This window comes from Trachurus japonicus, chromosome 13 (genome assembly GCF_045865225.1).
Source record: "Trachurus japonicus isolate A0001 chromosome 13, Traja_1.0".
Lineage (NCBI taxonomy): Eukaryota > Metazoa > Chordata > Actinopteri > Carangiformes > Carangidae > Trachurus > Trachurus japonicus.
Window position 1 is genome coordinate 32,157,511 of NC_140919.1, and position 21,786 is coordinate 32,179,296.

The 21,786-nt window shown below is 40.0% G+C and overlaps 3 protein-coding genes across 9 annotated transcripts in view; all 3 read right to left on the reverse strand.

The window, feature by feature from the left end:
* Positions 1-175: 175 nt before the first annotated feature.
* On the reverse strand, positions 176-4,679 carry n4bp2l2 (NEDD4 binding protein 2-like 2). The gene is made up of 6 exons (XM_085796010.1): positions 4,564-4,679; positions 2,815-3,818; positions 2,559-2,683; positions 1,601-1,689; positions 1,413-1,489; positions 176-1,326 (listed from the first exon to the last, which is right to left on the reverse strand). The coding sequence occupies exons 2-6, from the start codon at positions 3,816-3,818 to the stop codon at positions 1,182-1,184; spliced, it is 1,440 nt and encodes a 479-aa protein (XP_085652136.1). The 5' UTR covers positions 4,564-4,679; the 3' UTR covers positions 176-1,181.
* Positions 4,680-5,536: 857 nt separating this feature from the next.
* Positions 5,537-19,076, reverse strand: brca2 (BRCA2 DNA repair associated). Its single transcript, XM_085796011.1, has 27 exons — positions 18,910-19,076; positions 18,392-18,490; positions 17,985-18,221; positions 17,776-17,839; positions 17,508-17,560; positions 17,384-17,412; positions 17,153-17,264; positions 16,991-17,046; positions 16,677-16,767; positions 15,843-16,511; positions 11,595-15,734; positions 11,181-11,279; positions 11,008-11,077; positions 10,412-10,923; positions 10,131-10,321; positions 9,854-10,041; positions 9,543-9,713; positions 8,348-8,720; positions 8,113-8,268; positions 7,875-8,022; positions 7,676-7,785; positions 7,385-7,580; positions 7,124-7,290; positions 6,868-7,006; positions 6,527-6,783; positions 6,141-6,278; positions 5,537-6,032 (listed from the first exon to the last, which is right to left on the reverse strand). Exons 2-27 carry the CDS (start codon positions 18,444-18,446, stop codon positions 5,676-5,678), a joined length of 8,778 nt encoding a protein of 2,925 aa, XP_085652137.1. The 5' UTR covers positions 18,447-18,490; positions 18,910-19,076; the 3' UTR covers positions 5,537-5,675.
* A 161-nt stretch (positions 19,077-19,237) lies between these two features.
* Positions 19,238-21,786, reverse strand: part of frya (furry homolog a (Drosophila)) — a 46,429-nt gene continuing 43,880 nt past the window's right edge. For 5 of the 7 annotated variants that reach the window (XM_085796013.1, XM_085796012.1, XM_085796017.1 and 2 more), the window contains exons 59-62: positions 21,376-21,393; positions 21,025-21,135; positions 20,713-20,918; positions 19,238-20,613 (exon numbers count right to left, since the gene is read on the reverse strand). In XM_085796013.1, the coding sequence (XP_085652139.1) occupies positions 20,355-20,613; positions 20,713-20,918; positions 21,025-21,135; positions 21,376-21,393 (594 nt within the window). In that variant the 3' untranslated portion in view covers positions 19,238-20,354. The remainder of the gene's footprint in view (positions 20,614-20,712; positions 20,919-21,024; positions 21,136-21,375; positions 21,394-21,786) is intronic. The other 2 variants (XM_085796015.1, XM_085796014.1) reach the window with 1 other exon arrangement.

Here is a 21,786-nt window from a genome sequence, read left to right on the forward strand (position 1 = left end):
TTATTTTCCTTTGTGCTATTTTTAAACATGAAACAGCGAGGTCTGCATAACATGAGGAGGAGAACTAAAAAACTAACCCAGATCTGTCACGTGAAGCTCCACAGGAAAAATATGAACCTGGCCCAGAATCCACAGGCGGAGGTAAAACACTTGTGTTAAAGATGATGTGGTTTTAAAAGACTTCAGGTAGCAATTTCTAATGAAAAAGCTCTCAAACTGGATCAAAATGTCTGCTAAAGTGGAGATGAATGTTTGAGGGAGAACAATCTTGAGGTCCAGTAAAAATAAATCCTGGCTGGAGTCAATAAAGCAGTACCTGTGTGCTGCTTTAATGAAGACCAGAGGGAATACAAAGGCAAAATGTGATTTCCTGTGAGACGCAGTAATGAATGGAATCAGACCAACATGTCTCTACACACACTTTTGTAGAATATCAGAGCCGATATTGTGATAACGACTCTACATTGTTTTCGCACTGCACTCAAAGACTCAATTAACTAATATTAAGTGCTTCTGGTATATTCACTGTTCTGTTCCTTCACTTTCATATTTCAACCCACAAATAACCCCCCCCCCCCCCAAAAAAAAAACAAAAAACAAAAAACAAAAAACAAAAAACAAAAAACAAAACAAGAATTTGCCCAAATGATGAAGAAAAAAAAAATCTACAACACTGTACTGTACCTGTGCAGCAACCGCATGGATGGTGGAGCACGACATTAATGAACACACTCTGAGCAACTGCAGTGGCCTTGCAGGCATCAACAGACAGGACAAACAACTCCTTGGCTCCAAACAAACATGTTTGTCTAACCATAGATGTAAACTCAGTTTGTAACTTGTGGTTTACCAGAACAGAAATTTCTCACAGCTGCACTGCAGATTTCAGGGACTCAGATAATGCTGAAAACTTCTTTGACAAGCAACTAGTAATCAATTATAAAAACTGCAAAATGTATCAAAGTAGAAAGTAGTATATTTTTCTTTTACAAAGATATTACAACTGACACTTTAGAGAAAATAGATTTGTTTTCCCTTTACACAAATTTACATTGTACAAAATTATAAATTAAAATCACGTAGAAACAGCAGCTGTAATATTTACACCACTACAAAAATGTTCTTCAAGGCAAATTATTTGGTTGTTTTACCCCTTCTATTACCTAATGGAAAGCTCTGGTTCATCGTCTGTGACGCTCTGGCTGACGTCTCTGGTTCACATGAGGAGGCTCTTGTGAGCTCATGACAATATCTATTGATACAGGAAAAGAAAAGCGATCCAACATCTGTGCGATCTTGTCCTGGGGAACCCCATGCTTGTTCCTCCTAGAGGGCAAACAAGTGCAGTCAGGTCATGCTAGGAAGTGTTTTAAAGTCTGCACCAGCATGGGATAATTAATAAAGAACCATACTTTTCAAGCTCATAGGGATCCACCTTCCAGCTGGTGTCAGGTTCACAGAAGTCAACTTTATATCCTCTCTCCAAGGCCTGTTAAAAAAATAGATATTTTTATTAAGATCTATATACAAAATACAACACATTGTATTTAGATACTATCAATCAGGTGATTAGTTACTAATATGTGACATCAGCACTTACCATTTTGACATATGGTTTCATTTCCCAAGCTTGAATGTTTGTATTGTCAATAATAATTGGAGAACGGCAATCGTACATAGCATCTTTAGCTGAAAGAAGATTTAAAAAAGAAAAGAGGAAGAAGGTTGAACCAAGTTCAGGCAAGAAAATCTCTCCAAAACACATTTCTAAAACTAACATATTTGATTGATTGATTGATTGATTGATTGATTGACTTGACATTTTGATGTACAGATGTTATGTCCTCCCGAAATCCCGAAATCAACATAACTGAGTCTGGTTTGTAAGTAACTTCAAAAACTGTGAGTATGTGTCATGAGGAGAACTAATTCTGTCTTAAAGCAGAAGTAAGCGATCCGGCTGTTTTGGCTAACTTCGTTAGTTAGCAGCCCCCGCCCTCGTCATGGATCTATTGGTCCTCGTCCCTACGTCACCACATTCACGCGCATCCCTTGGCTGCACACACATCCCTTCATGCCGTTCTCTCTCCTCATTGGATAAAGGTTGTAGGATACAAGGAAGTATACAAGACGTTTTCTCCTCGGCTTACAGCAGAGCAGAGTGACTGACAGACCCCTGTTTTGGACCAAACACTCTATTTAAGTGATTGCCGTCAGAAGATATAACTATTTAAGACTTATATTAACACAAATATTCCGCTTACTTCTGCTTTAATAGCAAACACAACATTTTAATTGAAATGTTACCTTGTCAGTGCACTTCGTATGAAGTTACAAACTAAAAGTACTCATGGCATTATTTTGTAAAAAGCAAACTTGTTTTACTTTTAGTGCCGAAAACCTCTGCACAGTATTGCATATGTGAAAACAGCCTCACCCAGAAGATCACAATGAAAAGACGCATTTGTGATACAATTAACTTTTTTCATGGAATGAATAAATAAACAAACAAACAAACAAATAACTTAGAGTCACAGGACCATTTCAGGAGACAATACCTCTGCTCTGGTTCCACTCATGTGCCACTCCAAGAAGGCCTCGTTCATAGTGGTAGCCATCCTTGTAAGCAAAGTAGTCATCTGTGCTCAGTATCAGCCCATTGGGACCAGTGGAGAGCAGCTCCCTGTGAGAGAGATGGGTCACAAATGCTAAGTTAAGCTAGAAGCTTTAGGCTTGGAAATTAAAGTTTTGGCTCCTTAAACTGAGCGACACATTAGTTTATTGTTTAGGTGAATTAAGATTACACAGACGTACCTGGCCAGTGTAGATTTCCCAGATCCTGGCAATCCCCTCATCAAGATAAGCACCAGAGATGAACCGGATGCATGAGAATGATCAGGGGTTTGGCAGTGATGCTGTCGTTCCCAGAGTTGGTTTTCAGAATCATATCTCTGACGCCTGTCGTAACCTTCATCACATTGATACCGTTCTTCTTCTCTATCTCTAGACCACCCTGTATTCATGTTATCTGAGTATGTATCGTAGCTACTACAACCCCGTTCTTCCCTGTTTAAGTGATGTGGGTAATCTGCATCATAGTCCTGAGGGAATGTTTGAAAATGAGATTTCTCTGGATACTGGTTCGCCACTCCTGAACCGCTCCAGTTAGGATTCACATGTGGTGGGGGATTTTGTGGATTTAGGAATGCAGGTGGGGGTGGTGGGTGATGGAATGGGGGTGTGTGTAATCTTGGGTCTGGAGGTCTGTTCAGAGGTTGAGGATAATGCCAGTGGTTTTGAGTGGGTGCAGCTCTATAAGAGCTAGGGTCCATGTCTGGCCGTGGCCTTCTGGGGTAGTAGGGCTTATTTTGATACCAGTGTGACCAGGGTGGCTGTTTCTGTCCACTGCTTCTCTGGCACCCATCTGTTTCTTCAGATTTGTTCGTGTCAACACTTTTCTCCTTGTGTACATCCTGAGTTTGTTTGCTGATAGCTGTTTTTGGAGGTGAGGTTGGTGCTCGTTGCCCTGGGTTACCATTAGCACCATCAGGTGTATCGATCTTCTCAAGCTCCTTGTAAAACTCGCTCAGTGTGTCTTCAATGTCAGGCTTGGTGGTGTGTTTTTCTGGAGGAAATGCTGGACCAATGAAAGTGGTGCTGGTGAGTCCTACCTCCTTTATCACACGCTCCCTCACACTGCTGTCCGGACTGATGCAGTCACTGCTCACACACTGAGTGTCGTCAGCTGAGTCATCACCATCAGCATCTTCACCCATACAAGGGCTTTTTAAATCCGGACAGGACTCAGTGTGAGACATCTACAAGAAAACAGATTAATGCAAGGTTAAGATATTTTTTTTATCTGAATTTAACCGAATGACAATCAATGACAAAAGAGACAATCAACAACAAAAACAATGTGGTCCTACCCCTTTATCTCTTGTCCTCTATTTACAGTAATAATTCACATTAACATTTAAATACAACCCAAAAAAAAACACCCAGTGCTTAATTGAATCAACTTAATCACCATCATATCTATTCCAGTCAGTAGATTTTTTGCTTTTACTTTATGAAAAATATCTATGATTAACTTATCAAGTAGCCTACTACACTAAGACAAATAAAATTTGGATTTTGAAGTAATTTGGAAAGTGTGGTAAATGGTTATCAGTTGCGTTTAACGTTTTCAGCTGTACTTTTGATATTAGTTATATTTTTTTGTATTTCCTTTCTGCCTCAGTAGTTCTATGTTTTTAAATTGTCTATGCAATGTGCTTTTCTTTTTACATGCGTTAATAACCATTTTATCAACATGATGTAAACCCATTGCCATTGATAAATTCGTGATTAGTTTCTCAGTGTGTCTGCACACTTACAAGCTCACTGAGGTCGTTTTACATGAACTGAAACCTAAATCAGGCGGGCAGGGCAACAGTTAACCGTTAACGTTAGCTACTGTGTCCACATTAGGTGAAATAAACTTTACTTTTTTTTTTTTTAATCATTTTACTACCTCGACACATCAACATAGAGTAAAAGTCGCTGTTCCTCAATACTTACCGTTTACATGCAGGAGGAATAAATCATGGGGGGAAAACGAAATGAAAAAACACCCGGCACTCAACTTCAACATTGTCAGTGCCTTGTGTTTACGGAAGTGACGTCATTCTTCTTTTCCTCATTACGGTCTCGGCGACAGAGCACGTCAGCGCCACCAGCGGCTCTGGAGCGGCACAGACTCACAAGCCCCATGTATACTCCCTATTGTGCTGATCTGTACTGCATGTCGTTCCCCCCAAGTATCCCACCACTGTCCTGTCAATTAAAGCCAAGAGTTCCCCCCCAAAAAATATGTTTTGATTTGTTTTGGTTTTTTTTTTTGTAAGATTTTTAAATTTAATTTTTTGTTCCTTACCTTCTGTCCTTTATTTAGGCCTACATACTTAAAAGTGGGGCATAGCTACTACTACAGACACTGCCCAACATACAGTAGTCAGTGGGTAGGACTATGACCTCTTTGACAGCGTTTATAAAAAAAAACCCCACTGCGGTTATCACTAAGTGGACATGTGAGAAAATTTGGATTGATTAAACAATGTGATGGTGTCCGCTGAGCCACTTGGCCACCAAGCACCTGTCATAACACCTCTTGTCCTGAACCACACCACCTTTCAGATATCTAGGACTTTATGACAGTGATATTATATTGGGTTGTATTAGACTGTACATGTACCAAATTAGGTAATCAAGAGTGTAAAATATGAAATGCAGCTTAATCTTCATTTTTCTTTCAGCAGGATTAGTTTTACAATGCACAGTACACTGTTGGTGCTATTAAACAATCATCATGAGGCACAATTGAAATTTTGCACTGTCCTATACAATTACAGCTTAAGACACACACATGTTTGTCAGAGTGACAGCTCAGTGTGATCTTTGTGTTATTTGTACTAAAACAAAGCATAATTATGGGTTTTAACTACTACAGAAAAAGAGAAGAAAGGCGATTGGTAGGAATGAATGACATGACTTAACTGTTGTGAGTTGACCTCTCCACTTTTATTAGTCGAGCAAGACAAAAACCACACAATATGTAACACACACAGCATTTACCCTTTCAATTCACTCACACAAAAGTCTATGCATACTAATTATTATACAGTCTTATGTATTTACAGTAAATCACCAGCACGCAGTGTCTGAGTATCAATCATCGCCAGTTCCTCATCATTCACCCACCCATCGTCCACCTGTGACACTACAGGTTTGCGAGCTGGGGTGTGTACAGTTTTTAAAGTGCTTGGTGTCCCAGACCTCCGAGGGGGATTGAATGTCTTTTTTACACATGGAGAAACCAGTGACCCCAGATGGGTGAGGGACGGTGGGGACGGGATACGAGACAGATAGTCCAGAGCTCTTCTCCTCTTCACACTTTTGGGGTCTTTCTCTGTAGAAGCTGTGGCTCCAGCAGGGTGGCTGCTGACAGGTGTGAAGGATCCAGGACCCTTGACTGGTTGCTGACAAACCAGCTGCATATAAAAAAAAAGACACAATAGTAGCTTTTAAGTCAATACTGAATGATTATGAAAGAAATGTATTAAACAGCCTCAGATGACACAGCAAGCGCTTAAACTCACACTGGTGTCTTGTCTTCTGTCTGATGTACAAGCTGGGGTTTGTGGTTGTGGTGCTGGAGAACACATCGAGCTCCGACCATCAGATTTGATTAAATGTGAAAGCTTTTCTTCACAAGTTCGAAAAAAGTTCTCTTGACTCTGAAAACATATGAGAAATATTATAGTTAAGACATTTTAAACCACAGGGGGAGAGGAGCTGAAAATGGGTCTGGCCGGTGATGACTAAACAATAATAGATCTACTGGATATTTCTATTCCAGCACCTAACCGTATTAAGCAAGCGTCAAGCATTTTGAGAGCATCCAATCTTTGCTGTACAAGATTAAGGATTAACACTGTTTTTGAAGCATTTTAGGAGGTTTAGGATTTTTCTTTTAGCACTGTACCTGGACCACGTTTCTGAGGAGGCTAAAGGATTCCTGTAGATGAACCTCCTTGGGGTTTGTAGAGAAGACAGTCAGATCTCCTGCGTACACAACAGGAGTGGGACATGTGGACTGACCTCTCAGCTGCAGGTTGCTCAGAGCCAACAGCACATAGGGTTTTACAATATCCTCCAGGCCAGACTGCGTAAAGTTGCTGAAACAGCGCACTTTAACAAAGTTCAGTCTGCCATCAGCCAAATAAAAAGCAGGAGAGGAACCTGAATTCAAAAGCACAAACAATTAGTTAACCATGAATTATGGAAGAAACAGTTAGGAGCGAAAAAAAAAAAAAGGTCACCTACCCTGTCCATCTGTGACACTGATGATATATCCTGTGAGATCAACTTCTCCACAGAGAGGCTGAAATTCAGGTTTTTGAAGATTCACAAAATTGGTAGAAACCCTTGGTTGGAAATGTACTGATAACCATTCCTGGGAAACCTGATGATAAAACAAACCATGCCTGTTAGAACCTAGAATCCAGTAATTCACATAATTCTGGATACATAATCCCATAGTTACACCGCATATGCAGAAGGCAGTAATTCTGCACATTACCGGTATGTCCTGAAACTGTGTTTTCTTTGTCCCAGTGAGTTGAACAGATTCAATTCCACTGCGTTTCTTTCCATCTGAGGCAGTGAGGTTATAGACTTTGTATCGACAGCCTTCCCTCAGTAAAGACTGCAGATCTGAGGAAGGCCGCCAAAGATTCAACTGGTAAACTGAAACCAAGAAAAACTAATTACAACCAGTATTTGAAAAAATAAAAAACAGAAACAATTAATAAGTCAAAGAAGAAGGAAAATCAACACACACCACTGCCAGTTTGGTCCATGGAGTCACCAAAGTAGAGTCTCCACACAGGTGTAACATCTCGTTTGGGACAGCCCCCGTCACTGTTCTCTGCTTCCACAGCTCGACGGTATCGATCCTGCAGTTCTGCCTGCTTCTTCTCCATCAGAGAGCGACGGTAGTTTTGTAGAGTCTGTGACTGCTGTTCACTCAAATGGGCCTAGAGCATGGAAGTATGATAGACATGCAGCTAAATCCCTATTCATAAGAGGAATGAAGTCAACAATTAAGTCTGTAAAGTAAACTTCCAATCACCTCTAGGTAAGATGGGTCATCACCCACTGCATCATACAGCTCCTCTCCATCTTGCAGATTTCCAATATCCTGACGAACTGCTGTCCGTCTCCTGTGCCGGGGTTTATTACCTGAAGATGAAAAAATCCTCCGGTAAAGTTCAAATATTGTTAAAATATTCTTTTTCAGTCTGTACTTAAAAGGGAGAAAGCATCCCTACCTTTCTCCTCCTTTTCAAATTCAGTCTGAATCTTGGAAAAAAGGATTTCCATGGCCTTTTGTTTTTGACTGCTGTACCGTCCAGCCTCCTTCTCCTCTGAGCGAACAGAACGAAACACAATGCCCCCATCTGGTTTCCTCTCCATCCACTGGAAAAAATGTACAAGGAGGATACAGTCAAAGGCATAATAATATCCCCCTCCTGGAATAACAGTAAATAAATCAAAGACAAAGCTCACCTGTAGGGGGTAACTTCTCAGTATGGTCATATCCACACAGCCTACTGGCCCTCCATTGCTGTAGAAAGAAGAGACAGGAAGCAGGAATGGCCTTGGATCTCTGTGAAACCCAAGTTTAGTATCCCAGCGCGCAGGTCTGCTGCTATTGGTGCAAATCTGTAAAAAACAAAAAGTCAATATATTATCTTGTATATATCATATGCTCAATAGATTTTCAATCACCTTCTTTAGGTACCTTTAGCATGAGTGACTCAGGTGCTTCCAGAGGGGAGCAAGCATCCTGTGAACCCACCAGCTGAGCCCCATAGATGATCAACTTGCCACCGACAGCCAGTCGACCTTTGTGAAGCATGGCAGTCAAAGGTTCGTCCAGCTGAGCTTTAATGGCGTACCATCCGTCTGTCAACCATACAACTGCAGATGGGGATTCAACCTTGGCATCAGCTCCTTGTGGAGTCCTAGTGTCATTTCGACTCTGTCTCTTTGGGGAGTGACCCCTGGAGACGATCCCGCAAACACAGAGCACCAGGGTTTTGGCTGCTGTGTCATCCCTTTCCATGATCTTCCTGAGAGCTGGCCTCCGACTGTGATCGACTTCTACATCATATCTGAGACATGGAAAATAATGAAATGCTTTAGAGGACAGGTCATTAAAAATGTTAACAATCAACAGAAGACCATAACATTTATTTCAATAACACATGCTATGCTTTTCAGGTATTTTATCATTAGCAAGAGTATGTAAATGTGTAAAAACAATCACATGTGTGACATTTGTAAACATTACAGTATCTTAAAGGGAAACTATGCAAGTACTGTTACTTTTCTGCTGTTTTTCTAACCCTCCTCCTGGCCATGTGCATTTGTTTTCAACGAACCCGGGCGTGAAAGCAATCCAGCATTGGATACGTTATATATCATATACAATGTTACGACGTGTATATTTGTGTAGTCTGATCTGTCATAAACAAGAGATTACGGGTTAGGGGCCGAGACGAGAGCTGAGACACTGGGTCAGAGGTACAGTACTGATCTTGTAAGGTTGGTTGTTGGTTGTCTAGGTGGAAGGCAGAGAGCCTCCATTCTCCCTTGTAACAAGTTACAAGTCATTTTTATAACTGTCACAATTACTCCAAAGCTGTTTAATTAGGATAAAAATTAAGCATTGTTAAGGTAAAAATGTAGCATAGTTCCTCTTTGATGAATGTAGGGAGAATTATTAATATATTCAAAATAGTTTTAAACAAACAATGAAGAAGAGAAAATACACATATGAACTGATCAGTCAATTATGATAATAATCATAATCATCTGCAAACCCAGCCCTTTGTAAAGATTACACAAAAGTAATAATGATGAAATAAAGTGTTTAGAAGTGTATCTGATATTCAGACATTCATAGGACTGATACAAGATATAACCCTACACACCTGTACTTAAGTTGTAGTAGAACCTGCTCTGGCGTCAGACAAAGGCTTCCCATTGTTTCTGGAAAAGATCTTTCCATGGACGCCTGCTTCCATACAATCCATCTGTAGTGATTGTACGCCCACTCCTCACTTATCAGCTTAGGATCAACACCTGGGGTGTCACATAATGCTCTGTGGACAGTGAAGAAAAAGATCATATTCAGTACAGTATCAGCCTGTGTGCTGCATTGCAGACATCAAGACATCTGCCAGTTTAATAAAAAATAAGCAGTGTAATAGATTGAAGATCAGAGTCAACTTCAAATTAATACCTGTAAAACTCTCCTTTCCCTGCAGTCCCATCATTGCTGGGGATCAGCCACCCTCCATCAGCAAGCTGAACTCCACCTCCATCTGTAAGTGCTTCCAGTTTGAGGAACTGTCGCAAATTAAAACGAAACGTTTCTGCAGTCTCACTTGTGATTTCAGACACGTGCTGATGTACCCCGTATCCATACAGCTGAAAGACAGCAGCACCAAGACATATAAATACAATAAAATCCACTGACAGCAGATGCTCTTAAGTTGTAGTGACAGTTCTGGCCTTGCCTGTTTTTGAGTGTATCTCTGAGGAGGTTTTCCATTTACTGCAGCTTTTAATGGGATGCGTGAAACCCCTGAAGTTTTGGTTAGAAACAAACTACCTGGAAACGGTCGAATAGTTTGGCGCTTCTTTTTCCTGATTCTCATGTCTTGCATATCACGTGCCAGTTCCACATTTTCAAGATTCAGAGATATATCTGTAACTATAAACACATCAGGTTAGTTCTTATGTTATGTAAAGTGTACACAGTGTATCAAACTGACTTCATCTGCAAAGTTTAATGCACCTCGGCTTTTGGAAAATGTGTTCTCCACACATGATGCCTCTGCAGCAGAGTCCATTGATCCACAGCCAACAGGAACATTTTGATTATCCTTCAAATAATCATTTGTTGGATCGACCAAAGCCACTGTCTGAATGCCTTCTTTGCTTTTATTACCAGCCACATCTATACTGCTTTGTGTTTTTTTAGGGGGCGGTATAAAAGTGTTGCTGTTGTGTGTTACTGTGTTAGACTGTGTTACAAAGAGATGGTGGTGTTTACTCTCCTCCTCTTGTGGTTTAGATGAGCTCTCTTGAATAATAGTTCTTTGTTTTTTGAATGGGGGAACAAATGCAGAAGGTGTTCTTATGTTGTCCTTGGGGAGTAAATTCTTGTGAGCCCCTGTCTTTGTATTTTTGATGAATGGAGGAACAAACACTGGCATCTTGGAATGTGCTGATCTGCCGTCTCCTGAGGCTGAATGTTGTGTTGGTGTTGCCTTTTGCAGGCTGTTCTGCACATAGGTTTTTCCATTCCTGTAAGATAAATACATACATCACAGAGCTAAAAACCTGAGTTTGCATCTTGAAAAGATGGCCAACAACTTTAAAGCAACTTACATGTGGGGCCTTGTGATGTTTGGATGAAGGGAGACGCTGTACTTGAAAGCTCGCCTGTCTTTCATTACACCTTCATTAGGACAAAAACAAAACGAAACAAAAAAAACATTAAGTTTTATTTAATTAAGAGATGCACATCCTTTAGATAATTTATTTCAGTGCTATTGACTTACTAGTAGAACAACTTTTTTGTGGCGTGAGGGTTGAACATCTTGGACCATCAACAGTCCTATCAAATTCTTCAAGCAATCGTCTTTTCAAGGGAGGTTGACCTAAAATATGTTAAAGCAATCAGTAAGTTAAGTTTAATAGCAATGGCTTTACACATAGAATCACGACTTCAGGGTAAGTAATAATCAAACATCTTAGTTAATCTCAAAATAACAGTTCAATAAGTAGCTAATGGGAGTCTTTAATAAACATAAACATAAGCAATATGGGAAGACTACTTAAATTAAAATATCTAACTGGGGCACAAACTGTCACAACTTTGACCCCAGCTAAAAGAAGTGCAATTAAATACATCTGTTCTTCTAATAGTCCATATTCAGTAAGATCTGAAAATACAAAGACAAGCTGCCACTTACCTGTCATATCTACAGCATCCATCGATCTTTTCCCTTTTCCTTTTTGTTCATCTAGAGATCTGTTGTTGCATTTTGGGTAGTCTTGCTGTGGCACATTTTCTAAAGTCACTGAGAGCCTTTGGCCAGCTTTATTTTCATCTTCTAACAAAGCTTTTGTGCAATCAAGCGCTTCCTGGGCCAAAAGCTTCTGTTGGGTCTTAGTACAGCCACTGAGGTTAAGTGACTGTAATATTAGTGCTGAAGACTCTGACTGCTGTCCCTGACTGCTGGCTGTATGAATTTTTTCACTGTCCATCACATTCTGTATTTCTGCTCCAGGAGTGTCACGGAGGTTGTCCACCGATGATTGGGTAATTTTGCCCCCTTCAAACTCAGAGGCATCTCTAAGAGTCTTTTCTTTGGCAGAAATGCAATCATGTGCAACTGAATCTTCATGGTCAGTGTCTTTCAAAGACTGAAGAGATTTCAACTCCTCAGGGGGATTTTTGTTCTCAGGCATGTCCCCATCTCTGGCTGTGTAGAAATTAGAATTTGAACTTCTTTTCACATCTTTCACTTCTGATTGATTTGTCACATGTGTGTCATGTGGTGTCATGCTTGTTGAGTTTGAATTGAGAGTCTCCCCATCTGCAAATTCTTTCAAAAGGTTCCTTGCTTTCAAAAGATTTTTCTGTGACACATGGACTTTGGCTCCCCCCGCAGTTGTGAAACCACCATGTATTTTTTCTGTACGTAGTTGAGTATCTTTGTGTTTATCACTCTTCCCTGTGTCTGAAACAACTGGGATTTCAACATTGAAACTGAGGTCACTGAAGAGCGCTTTTGCTTTCCGGAGAGCCTCGGATGAAAATGCCACAGATTTACCACTGGCTGCAAGAAATCCACCATTGCTGGGTGGTAAATGTGAAACTGGCATCTTAGCCTCCACTCCATCATATTTACTGTTTTCTGGTGGCAAGAAGTCTTCACTTTGTTCTGGTTCTTCACCTGTGTCCTTAGTGGTAGCACAGTCATTCAATAGCGACTTTGCTTTTTTCATTGCGTCATCTGACACAGATACCTTTTTTCCACTGGCTGTACTGAATCCACCAGCATGGCTTAAGCCTCTAGAGACAGAGAAATCCACATCTTTGATGGCAAAGCCTTTTTCTTCCCCATTGTGCATAACATCAAAGTATGTTTTTTCATTGGTGGAATCTGGTGTGTTCTTACAAGCACCTTTATGAATCTCTACATCGTGAGGCAGCAAGTGTTCTTGGTTTACGACTGCCTCCATGTTAAAATTTTCAAACTCGGTGTGTCCATTTCCGCACTCTTCAGAAGTGTTTGTCAGCCTTTGAGCTTGTTTACATTTTGAAAGGTGTTTCTTCTCAATGTTACATCCTCTCGGAGGCACTACACATTTATCAGAATTGACTGAGATTCCATTACTACTGTCTTTATCACAGTCTTTCAACAGGTTTTTCTGAGACACATGGACTTTGTCTGAATTTCCAGCATTGTCGTGTTTCTTGTCGTTGTTCCTTGTGTTTGAAAGACCTGGGTTCTCTGCACTGAAAGTGATGTCACTGAAAAGAGCTTTTGCCTTCTCGAGGGCCTCAGCTGAAAGTGCCATAGGCTTATGACTAGCTGCATGAAATCCACCATTCATGGATGACAGACGAGGAACAGGCATTGTGGAATGTGTTGGTTTTACACCAATTTTGTCCTCAAGTGCTTCACACTCACTTAACAACGATTTTGCTTTTTTGAGAGCTGCAGATGAAATGACAACTCCTTTGCCACTAGCTGTCTGAAATCCACCATTTGTAGGTGGGGCATCTTGATTTTTACTGGTAAGATGGACAGTTCTTAAAGGATTTCCTTTCTGTTCCAGCTGTTTGTTTGTGTCCTCGAGTGTATGAACTTCATTCAAAAGACACTGTGCTTTCTTCATTGCTTCAGCTGAGACGAATACTTTGTTTCCACTGGCTGTAGAGAATCCACCTCCATTTTTCAACAGATTAATGGGAGATGGGCCAGTACTCTCTGTAGTGCCTGAGAAAGAAGAAAGTGACTTCCTGTTGGAGGGCAGGTTTCCAGAGAAAGAAACTGCATCCATTACAGGTGGCATATTCTTAAAACCTGAACTATGAATATCCATATTATGACACGAAGCTGGTCCAGCATTTGCTTTTTCAAATTCATTGATTCGATCTTCAGAGTGATTTTCGTTAATCCCTTTGATATTTTTTACTTTTGAATGTTTCTTCATATGACTGACACTTGAAGGCAAGGGTTCAATGTACTTTTTATGTTTTATTGACAAGCCAGTGTTGCTGTCACTAATGTCACACTCTTTGAAGAAAGTATCTGCCTCTTGCATAGCTTTCTCTGAAATATTAATCACTTTCCCACTGGCCATCTGGAACCCACTTTGACATAAGCCTTTGTCCATTCGGTTTTCAGAATTTCTGGCAGCATCTTTATCTCTAATGCTTGTGACCTGTTTCTGCTTGGTTTTAGCATCAACTTCACTGGTTTGTTTATCTGGCAATTGCTGGTCTGTCAGAGTCTCCTCCAAATCCGCAAACAAAGCTCTAGCTTTGCTGAGACATTTCTTTGAAACCCTCAAAACATTTCCTCCTGCAGTTTTAAATCCTACAGCAGGCATCAAAGGTTTTTTGTTCTCCTGCTTGCTTATTTGAGTGAACCCAGCTCCGTCAAGTTTTTTGAGTTCAGCTGATACAATACTGCTACTGGCGTCAGAAGTGTGCTTTGAAGAGGAAGGCACATCTACTGTAGAGGAATTTTCCTTTTTCATTGCACTTGACAATGAGGTAACAGTGGATTTACTTGTTACCTTTGATGTCTCACAGTTTGCTGTACTTCCTAAAACTGGGGCCATTTTATCATGCATTGCATTCATTGCTAGGTGCTTTTCAGCATCTGAACTAAAGCTGTCATCAAAATCTATACCCATGAGAAAATCGGGGTCAAGCTCTTTGTCAGCTTTTTGGGGAAAGGTAGCATTATCTTGACAATGCTGCTGCACCTTTGCAGTTTTGAACTGTGTAAATTCAAACTGGCTTTCCGCTTCTTCTAGGAGAGTGCACAGTTCTGTCACATCAGCCTTTTGTGAAGCTGTTAACTGGCAACCGATGTCCCCCAACTTTTCACATGAATAGTGTGACTGGTTTGAGTCTGAGACTGTATTTTTCACTAATTGATTAGTTGTGCTAATTTCCTCTTTAACGTCATGGGCTCCTTTGAGGTGCTGATCACTAAATGTCCTTTCAGCTTCATTCTGTTCAAAGAGACGTTTGGCTCTCTCAAGGTTGGCTGAGGAAATGTGTATACTCCGATTTGAAGCCGTTTGGAATCCTGATGCATGGACGGAAGGAAGAGAAACCGTTTCTTTCTCTGGGAAACTGCCATTAATTTGACTATTGAGTGGAGAGCAATTAAGGTTATTCACAGTTGCTTTTGCACTACTGGGGAGTAGTGTTGATGTGCTCTCTGTGTGCAACTTAATCTCACTGTGTGGTGTCGGGCTTTCCTTGTTTGCACTGCACAGCTTGGCATCAGTATCAGGTTCTTGTAAAATATCATCAAAAATATATTTAGCATTTCCTTTGTTTGTAGATGGAAAAGAAGTCACTTGGATATCAGTTTTGCATCCAGTGCACTGCTGACTTTGACCAATGTTCTCTGAGCTGGGAACACACGTTGTTGTAGTAAGGTGAGAGGTATCCACAACCACAGACTGGAATCCACTGTCACCTACTGCGCCCTCACTAATGGAGGTATTTTGATTTGTGGCAGAAACATGTCCCGTATTGGTAACGCCATTACAGTCCTTGTAAAAGTTTGTCAGCCTTGCTTTTTGTCTAGCTTGTTTCATAGCTGACAGACAAGCTGATGGGGAGAAGTCGTTTTGAGAAGTATCCTCTGCTACTTTATTCAGTTTACTAGGGTCCAATATTTGACTGAAGTCTTGTGCAAAATCTCTGCAGAGCTGCGACATGTCAAGATCCTGGACCTTTGATTGTATGGAAAGAGGCAGATTTTCATCATTTTCCTGTTTAGGTGTCTTGTTCTGCCTGATACTGCTAGAATCTGCTTCACCTGTGGCTTTCCCCGACGGCTTCACTTTGTATCCTTAAAGAAAGCATTATGAGGGGGGGAAAAAAAGGTCAGTCATTTTGCAAAAAGTTTATTACAACATTTAAGATATGAATACATTTACATGCAAGAGGGATGTCTTACCAGAATCTGGAATCCCTGGTGATGAGTCTGTCTTCAGAGGTTGTGATTCTTTTCCATGAACTTGTGTTTTTGAAGGCCCAATACTGTAAATAAATTTTCTCTTTTTCTTCATAAATCCAGAGTCTGTGATTTTCAAAGCTGGCCTGACTAGGTGGCCACAAGCAGAGTCACTCTGTAGTTGTTCTGTAAAGAAATTATTTTCCACTTGGGCAGCAGGACTGCGAGCATTGCAAGAGGGATCACCAGTACATGGAGGAATTTCAGATAAACTCAGTGGAGACCACTGGGTGATTTCAATATCCCCAGTTTTCACTGGTGGGGGAGAGGAGAGTTTGACAGGTTCCAAATCATTTGTTCTCTGCTCACTGGGTGCAGTGTTGTTTGCAGCTGAACTGTCTGTGGAGCTGCAGGGATCTTCTTTCGCTGGGATGATTTGCTTTCTCTTGATTCTGTCAGTTTTCACCTTCCTCAGTGCTGAACTACTGTTGGTGAAAAACATTGAGAGAACATTTTCAGCTCCGTCAAGAACACCTGCTACTGTGCTGCGTATTTCCCCATCCTCAATTGCATCTGGTAGCTTCTGTCTCCAAACACTCTCACTCGGATTTAGTGAATTCTGGGGAGAAGTGTTGATCCCTGGATTCTGATCAGCCTCTGGAGAAACAATACCTGTTGATTACAGACCAGCAATAATTATTATTTACATTTTACATCTAAACAGTAAACACTAATGCAAAATAAGAAAATCTGTTGCAATGTATAGCTTTTCCTTTTATATTCAGAGCAACTGCACCATCCTTAATGCTAGAAAATTGAAAAGTAAAAACTCAGTACCTTGGTGAACAGTAGACATGTCATTGTTTTTGGGTGGTACTTTCTCAACTCCGGCTGTATTTGAAATAGAAGGAAAAAGCTCCCGTACAATCTGAAACAGTTAAGAAAGAAAAAGAAAAAAAAACCCAACAACTTCAGATGTAATTTGAAATATCACACCTGTTCAACATCACAACCGTATCTGTCCATTCATTTCAGAACAATAATCCCTGATTCCTTCTTACTCACATTTCAGTCTAGAAATTGGACCTTCAGTGAAATTCTACAAATTATGTCTGCTGTACATTTTGACAGATTGTGGACAGATTACTTACAACAACAGTTTTGTCTGCTGAAACACTCACTGGGCTGGAACACTCATCAGTTTTAGCTGTAACATTAAGAATATGTTAATCTCACACACACACACACACACACACACACACACACACACTTAATATACATTTATCTAACAAAAAACTGAATTATTTGCTTACATAAAATCAGGGTGGATAGCACAGCTGGTGGGGTATTCAGAGAACTTGTCCATGATATATCAGGATGTATCTGTGCACCAAGACTTTCACGTATTTGCTTAGCATGGCTGACCTGCATTTATGAAACAACACAAAAAAGAGAGCAAATTTTAACTGTATCCATTACTCCACATTCAAGCACTGGCATTTACTGTACAAAAATAACATCACTCTTAGATTGAATACACTTACTGGGGTTTTTGGTGTGGTATGAATTAAATCTGTACAGTTGACAGAAAAAAACGGTTAAAATTTGATTTGTATTTTAAATGAAATTAATTAAATTTTGTGAAATACATATGAATATGCAGCTCACCAAAACTATCCTCACTCAGAGGCTGAACATTTGCAAACTTATCCCCCTTCACCCTAAAAAAACAATAAGACAGACAATCAAAAGCAGAGACAACACAAGTAACAAAATATACAATACAACTAAACAAATTATATCCAAAGATCAGTTGATAACAAGTAACTGATTAAAACAAGATACACGTTCTTACTCATGGCACCAAGTAAGAGCTATTCAAACATTTATCTCTTTCAAACTTCACAGACAATAGTCTTAAAGTTGTTGCACTCACCCCTCTTTTGACGTCCCAAACAAACATGGACTTTGTGCTGCTGCCCATCGCACGGATTCTTTTTCTAAGATCCAGCACACAGAGACACATTTTTTAGATGCAACCTCAGGAAAGCTTATCGGTGTAGAAGTAGTCTAATACAATTTTAAAAACATTTAAATCATAATACTGCATGAAACATCAGCTGTCAAATATTAATCAGACATTACCTTGTTCAGCAGTGAATGATTGCTCATCCTCAGTTCCTGGTGACACAACTCTACTGTGTCTGAAAGCTTTAGGGGTTGAAGAGAGCTGACTCTCCACTGCAGTTTTGTTGAAAGGCGTTTTAAAATGTCCCTCTTGGTTAGCACAGAGCTCATCTTGATCGGAGTAGACACTTCCCTCGTTTGCCAATGTTTGGGCTGTCAGTACATCAAACCACCTGGGGTTCAGTGGTCCCAGTTCTACATTGGATAATAAAAAAAAAAGTTTTGTGTTTGTATGATGTCTTGTTGGGTAATTATCCGTATATGTAGGTGTTAAAAAGTTAATTTCTTATTCGTATATATAAATTAAACTGCACTGATGTTAAAAGTTGTTATTGTAACTTTACAAGACTGTTGATGTAATGTACCTTTCCAGATTTCATCTCTGAAGGCGTCGTACATGTTTGTTGAGGGTAAATCCATTCCAGGTGACTTGAGTAATTCCTATGGCTTGTTACGCGGCACACCTGACGGAAGAAGTTTGCATTGTGCCAAAGTTAGAGAGCAGAAACTGATATTAACCATAGCAGTTTAGCGTTAAAGCTAAACTAGGCCTGTGTAAGGGTTAGGGTTAAGGGTGAGCTAGCCAGTCTACGGCTACTTTCGGCTACACGGTCTGTGGTTGCTGCTCCACTTACATTTACTTACTACAGTAGTTAATAAAACTGCTTATGACACATTGTCGAAACGGTAAACTAAGCTAACGTTTGACTCGTATCCGTAGGAAATGTTGTAGCTGCTTGACAGTGGTACGGGTAGTACCATATTATGTCTATGGATAGTTATACATTCAGGTTAACTTAGTGCTAACGGTAACGTTAAGTTACTCATTCACAAAACACCAGACGACAAATGTAGCTTTAGCTTTCCAGTTCCACTAACTTACCATGACGACGAGTCTCGACATTCATGTCGCGATGAAACGCTGACAAAATGTTGACAACTGACCACAAACTATTAGTTAAAACGAAACAGAAGTGTTGAAGAACAGTCAGTCCGCTAGCTATTTCACTCCTGCTAGGAAAACAAACCTCGCGCGCCGCTCAACGGAAGTCAACGCGACTTCAAAATAAGAGTTCTGCCGAGATTTCCGTCATTACATTTTACACAATAAAAGGAAGTCTACAATAATAATCATCATCATCATAATAATAACAATAACAACAATAATATTAATAATAATTCACAAATCACCCCATGAAACCACAGTTAAGAAATGTTTTATTTTATAAAGTTTTATTTTTAATTGTTACATAAGTGTACAGAACACCAAAGTACAGTACATTGCAAAGGCAGTAGTATTTACAAGGCAAGAGGCTACACCGTCAATTCTGTGGAAGCTTTAAAAATATGTAACTATCTCTTTTACTCTACATGCAACTCAAATTGTAAGTTCATAAAAATACAATCTTATGAGTTTGAGCAAAGCCCCTTTGCACTATGTACAATTATTCAGTTAAAATAGTTTTCTGTATTTGTTCATAAACATTCCTATTACACTTTATAGAACATAGAATTTGCAAGCTTGGCAGGTTTAACAGGTAAAACAAAATATTTGTTTTCTATAAATCTAGTCTGATAAAGGATGTCTTTCTCTTGCAAATAACATAAATAATTTACCTAATTGCTAAAAGCTGCACAGTTAAAAAGGTACAGTAAGATGTTTTAAGTAACAGATTACCCACACACAAGAATGCAGGTTTGGGAGACATTACAGTAGATTTGCAGCATGTGAAAGTAGTTTGTGTGACTTATATAAATCAGTATCCATAATCCCATCTAGGATGGTCGTCAGGTTTAAATTCACACACTCAAGCACCTACACACAACACACACAAACACGCACACAAAAGACCCACTACTTGAACAAGTAATGAGGCCTCCCTTTTTCTTTGCTAACAATGTTCATGTTTTCTAATGCTGTGATATTCAAATACATTCTTTCAGGATACAGTAAAGGTCTTCCACTTCCATGAAGGATTGCACATTTTCCCTTGACAATTAAAACAACATAACTGAAAGAGAATCACTTAGCTTTGGTATGTAATTTGTTAAATGTGAAAGTTGTTGACCTCAGTAGCAAGTGGTCGCTTTGTGAACATTTCTATTATTAGTGCAATAAAAGCCTAACTTTCTTTAGAACGGCTTAGTCACTTGTGACTTCATGACATTCTGATGTACTCTGAGCAAGGAGGTGTTTGGTTATTCCCAGGAGAGAGCTGAGTGCTTGGTAATTTCTGAGATGATAGCCGAAACCCCAGACAGGACCAGAGTGTAGGGGTAGCACATGGTACTGTGCAGGAATGAGTGTCAAACGCTGCCATATTGCCATCAAAGAGTTGAGCCCGAAACTCTGGAGTCTGGAAGAAAAGCTGTAATGGCTCGGTAGCCCTGGGCTCGTCTGATCATGTCCCGGATCTCTCCATTAAGTTCCATTAGCTTGACAGAGATTTCTGTCAGGTCCTGCTTTGAGCCCACCAGAGCAAATGTTCCTGTTTGACCCAATGTTTGATGTCTGAAGTAGATATTCAGTAAGGTCTGGATCTCATCCTCAGAGTAGCTGCCAAAGATGTCGTTGGGCCACATTGTTCTGCAGTGGAGAAGAATACAGGTTATTTGTTTGACTGTAGCTATTTATTGATATAAAAACTTCCCATTAACAGGAAAATAAGCATTTTGTTTTTCTCACCTGCATTCACGAATGTAGCGGATGGCTGCTGGAAACTCATTGCTCTTCAGACAGTCCAGGATTGCCTGCACAGCAGCCTCAGAGGAGCTGAAGGTGGGCTCAGAGCAGGAACTCTCACGGCCGGCAATCTCATCATTTGTCACTGAGGCTGCTGCTACCCTCAGGTTGGTTTTCAACTCATTTAGCTCTCTAGACATATTTGTCAGCTAAAGGTTGAAATATTAGATTCAGGTTATTAAACAGGGACATGGATTAGATGGTGGGTGTCATAGTTCCAAAAAGAGAAGGTAAACATGTGCATGATGTACCTACCTCGGGAATAGAGCTTATTGCATGGACCTGTTCAATCAGCTTACAGTAGGACTGAAAAAGCAGCAACAGCTGAAAGTGGAGTTTGTAGAGTCTTTGACAAAGCTCCAGTTGCTGGAAGAAAAAGAAAATTCATCGTTGGCAAAAGCCTTTACATTTTCAGTGTTCTGCAGTAGGTTAAGTGGGAAATAAACACTACTACTAACTACTGTAGAACTACCTCTAAATTCAACCTGCTGATACAGAATACTTCAAAAGTGCTGAGAATAAGATAATTGTATGCTGGATTTTTGCTTTCAAAAATAGAACAGACAATTTACAATTACAAAGAGAAACAAGCTGTATCCAACTTACAGCCAGAGATTCCATTTGCTACAAAGCAAGCATGTTACAGGATAGAAAATAAGTGAGGAAAAGAGAGAATCAAAAGAAGTACATGCAATTCCTCATAATGTCAGTGAAGAGTATTAGCAAAGGTACTTTTATTAGCATGCGCAGAGGAGGAAATGTAAGGATTGATGTATGTGTAAATCTGAACGTAAAGGAGGACCAGTAGCCGCCATGAGTTAATCAAAGGGGCAAGTGAAACAAGCCAAGCACATTAACAGTTTGTCTGTTAATTAGCACAAATGCACTCACTTTAGTGGAAATCTCTTACATATGAAGCACCAAGGTTTAACAGCGAAACAGCAACAACATTTTGCTGTTTCCTTTCCTCAGTGAGTGTATTGTTTATTGCTAGAATGCAACTTAAGAGAACTTGCT

Excerpts from the sequence above, each read along its gene's own strand:
- n4bp2l2 (XM_085796010.1), bottom strand. The coding sequence starts at position 3,818 with ATGTCTCACACTGAGTCCTGTCCGGATTTAAAAAGCCCTTGTATGGGT. Across the intron at positions 2,684-2,814 it reads GGGAAATCTACACTGGCCAG|GGAGCTGCTCTCCACTGGTC; the intron begins GTACGTCTGTGT and ends TCTCTCTCACAG. Across the intron at positions 1,690-2,558 it reads TGAGTGGAACCAGAGCAGAG|CTAAAGATGCTATGTACGAT; the intron begins GTATTGTCTCCT and ends ATCTTCTTTCAG.
- brca2 (XM_085796011.1), bottom strand. The coding sequence starts at position 18,446 with ATGGATTTACCCTCAACAAACATGTACGACGCCTTCAGAGATGAAATC. Across the intron at positions 18,222-18,391 it reads CAGAGATGAAATCTGGAAAG|AACTGGGACCACTGAACCCC; the intron begins GTACATTACATC and ends TATCCAATGTAG. Across the intron at positions 7,786-7,874 it reads ATTTGAAAAGGAGGAGAAAG|GTAATAAACCCCGGCACAGG; the intron begins GTAGGGATGCTT and ends TTTCATCTTCAG.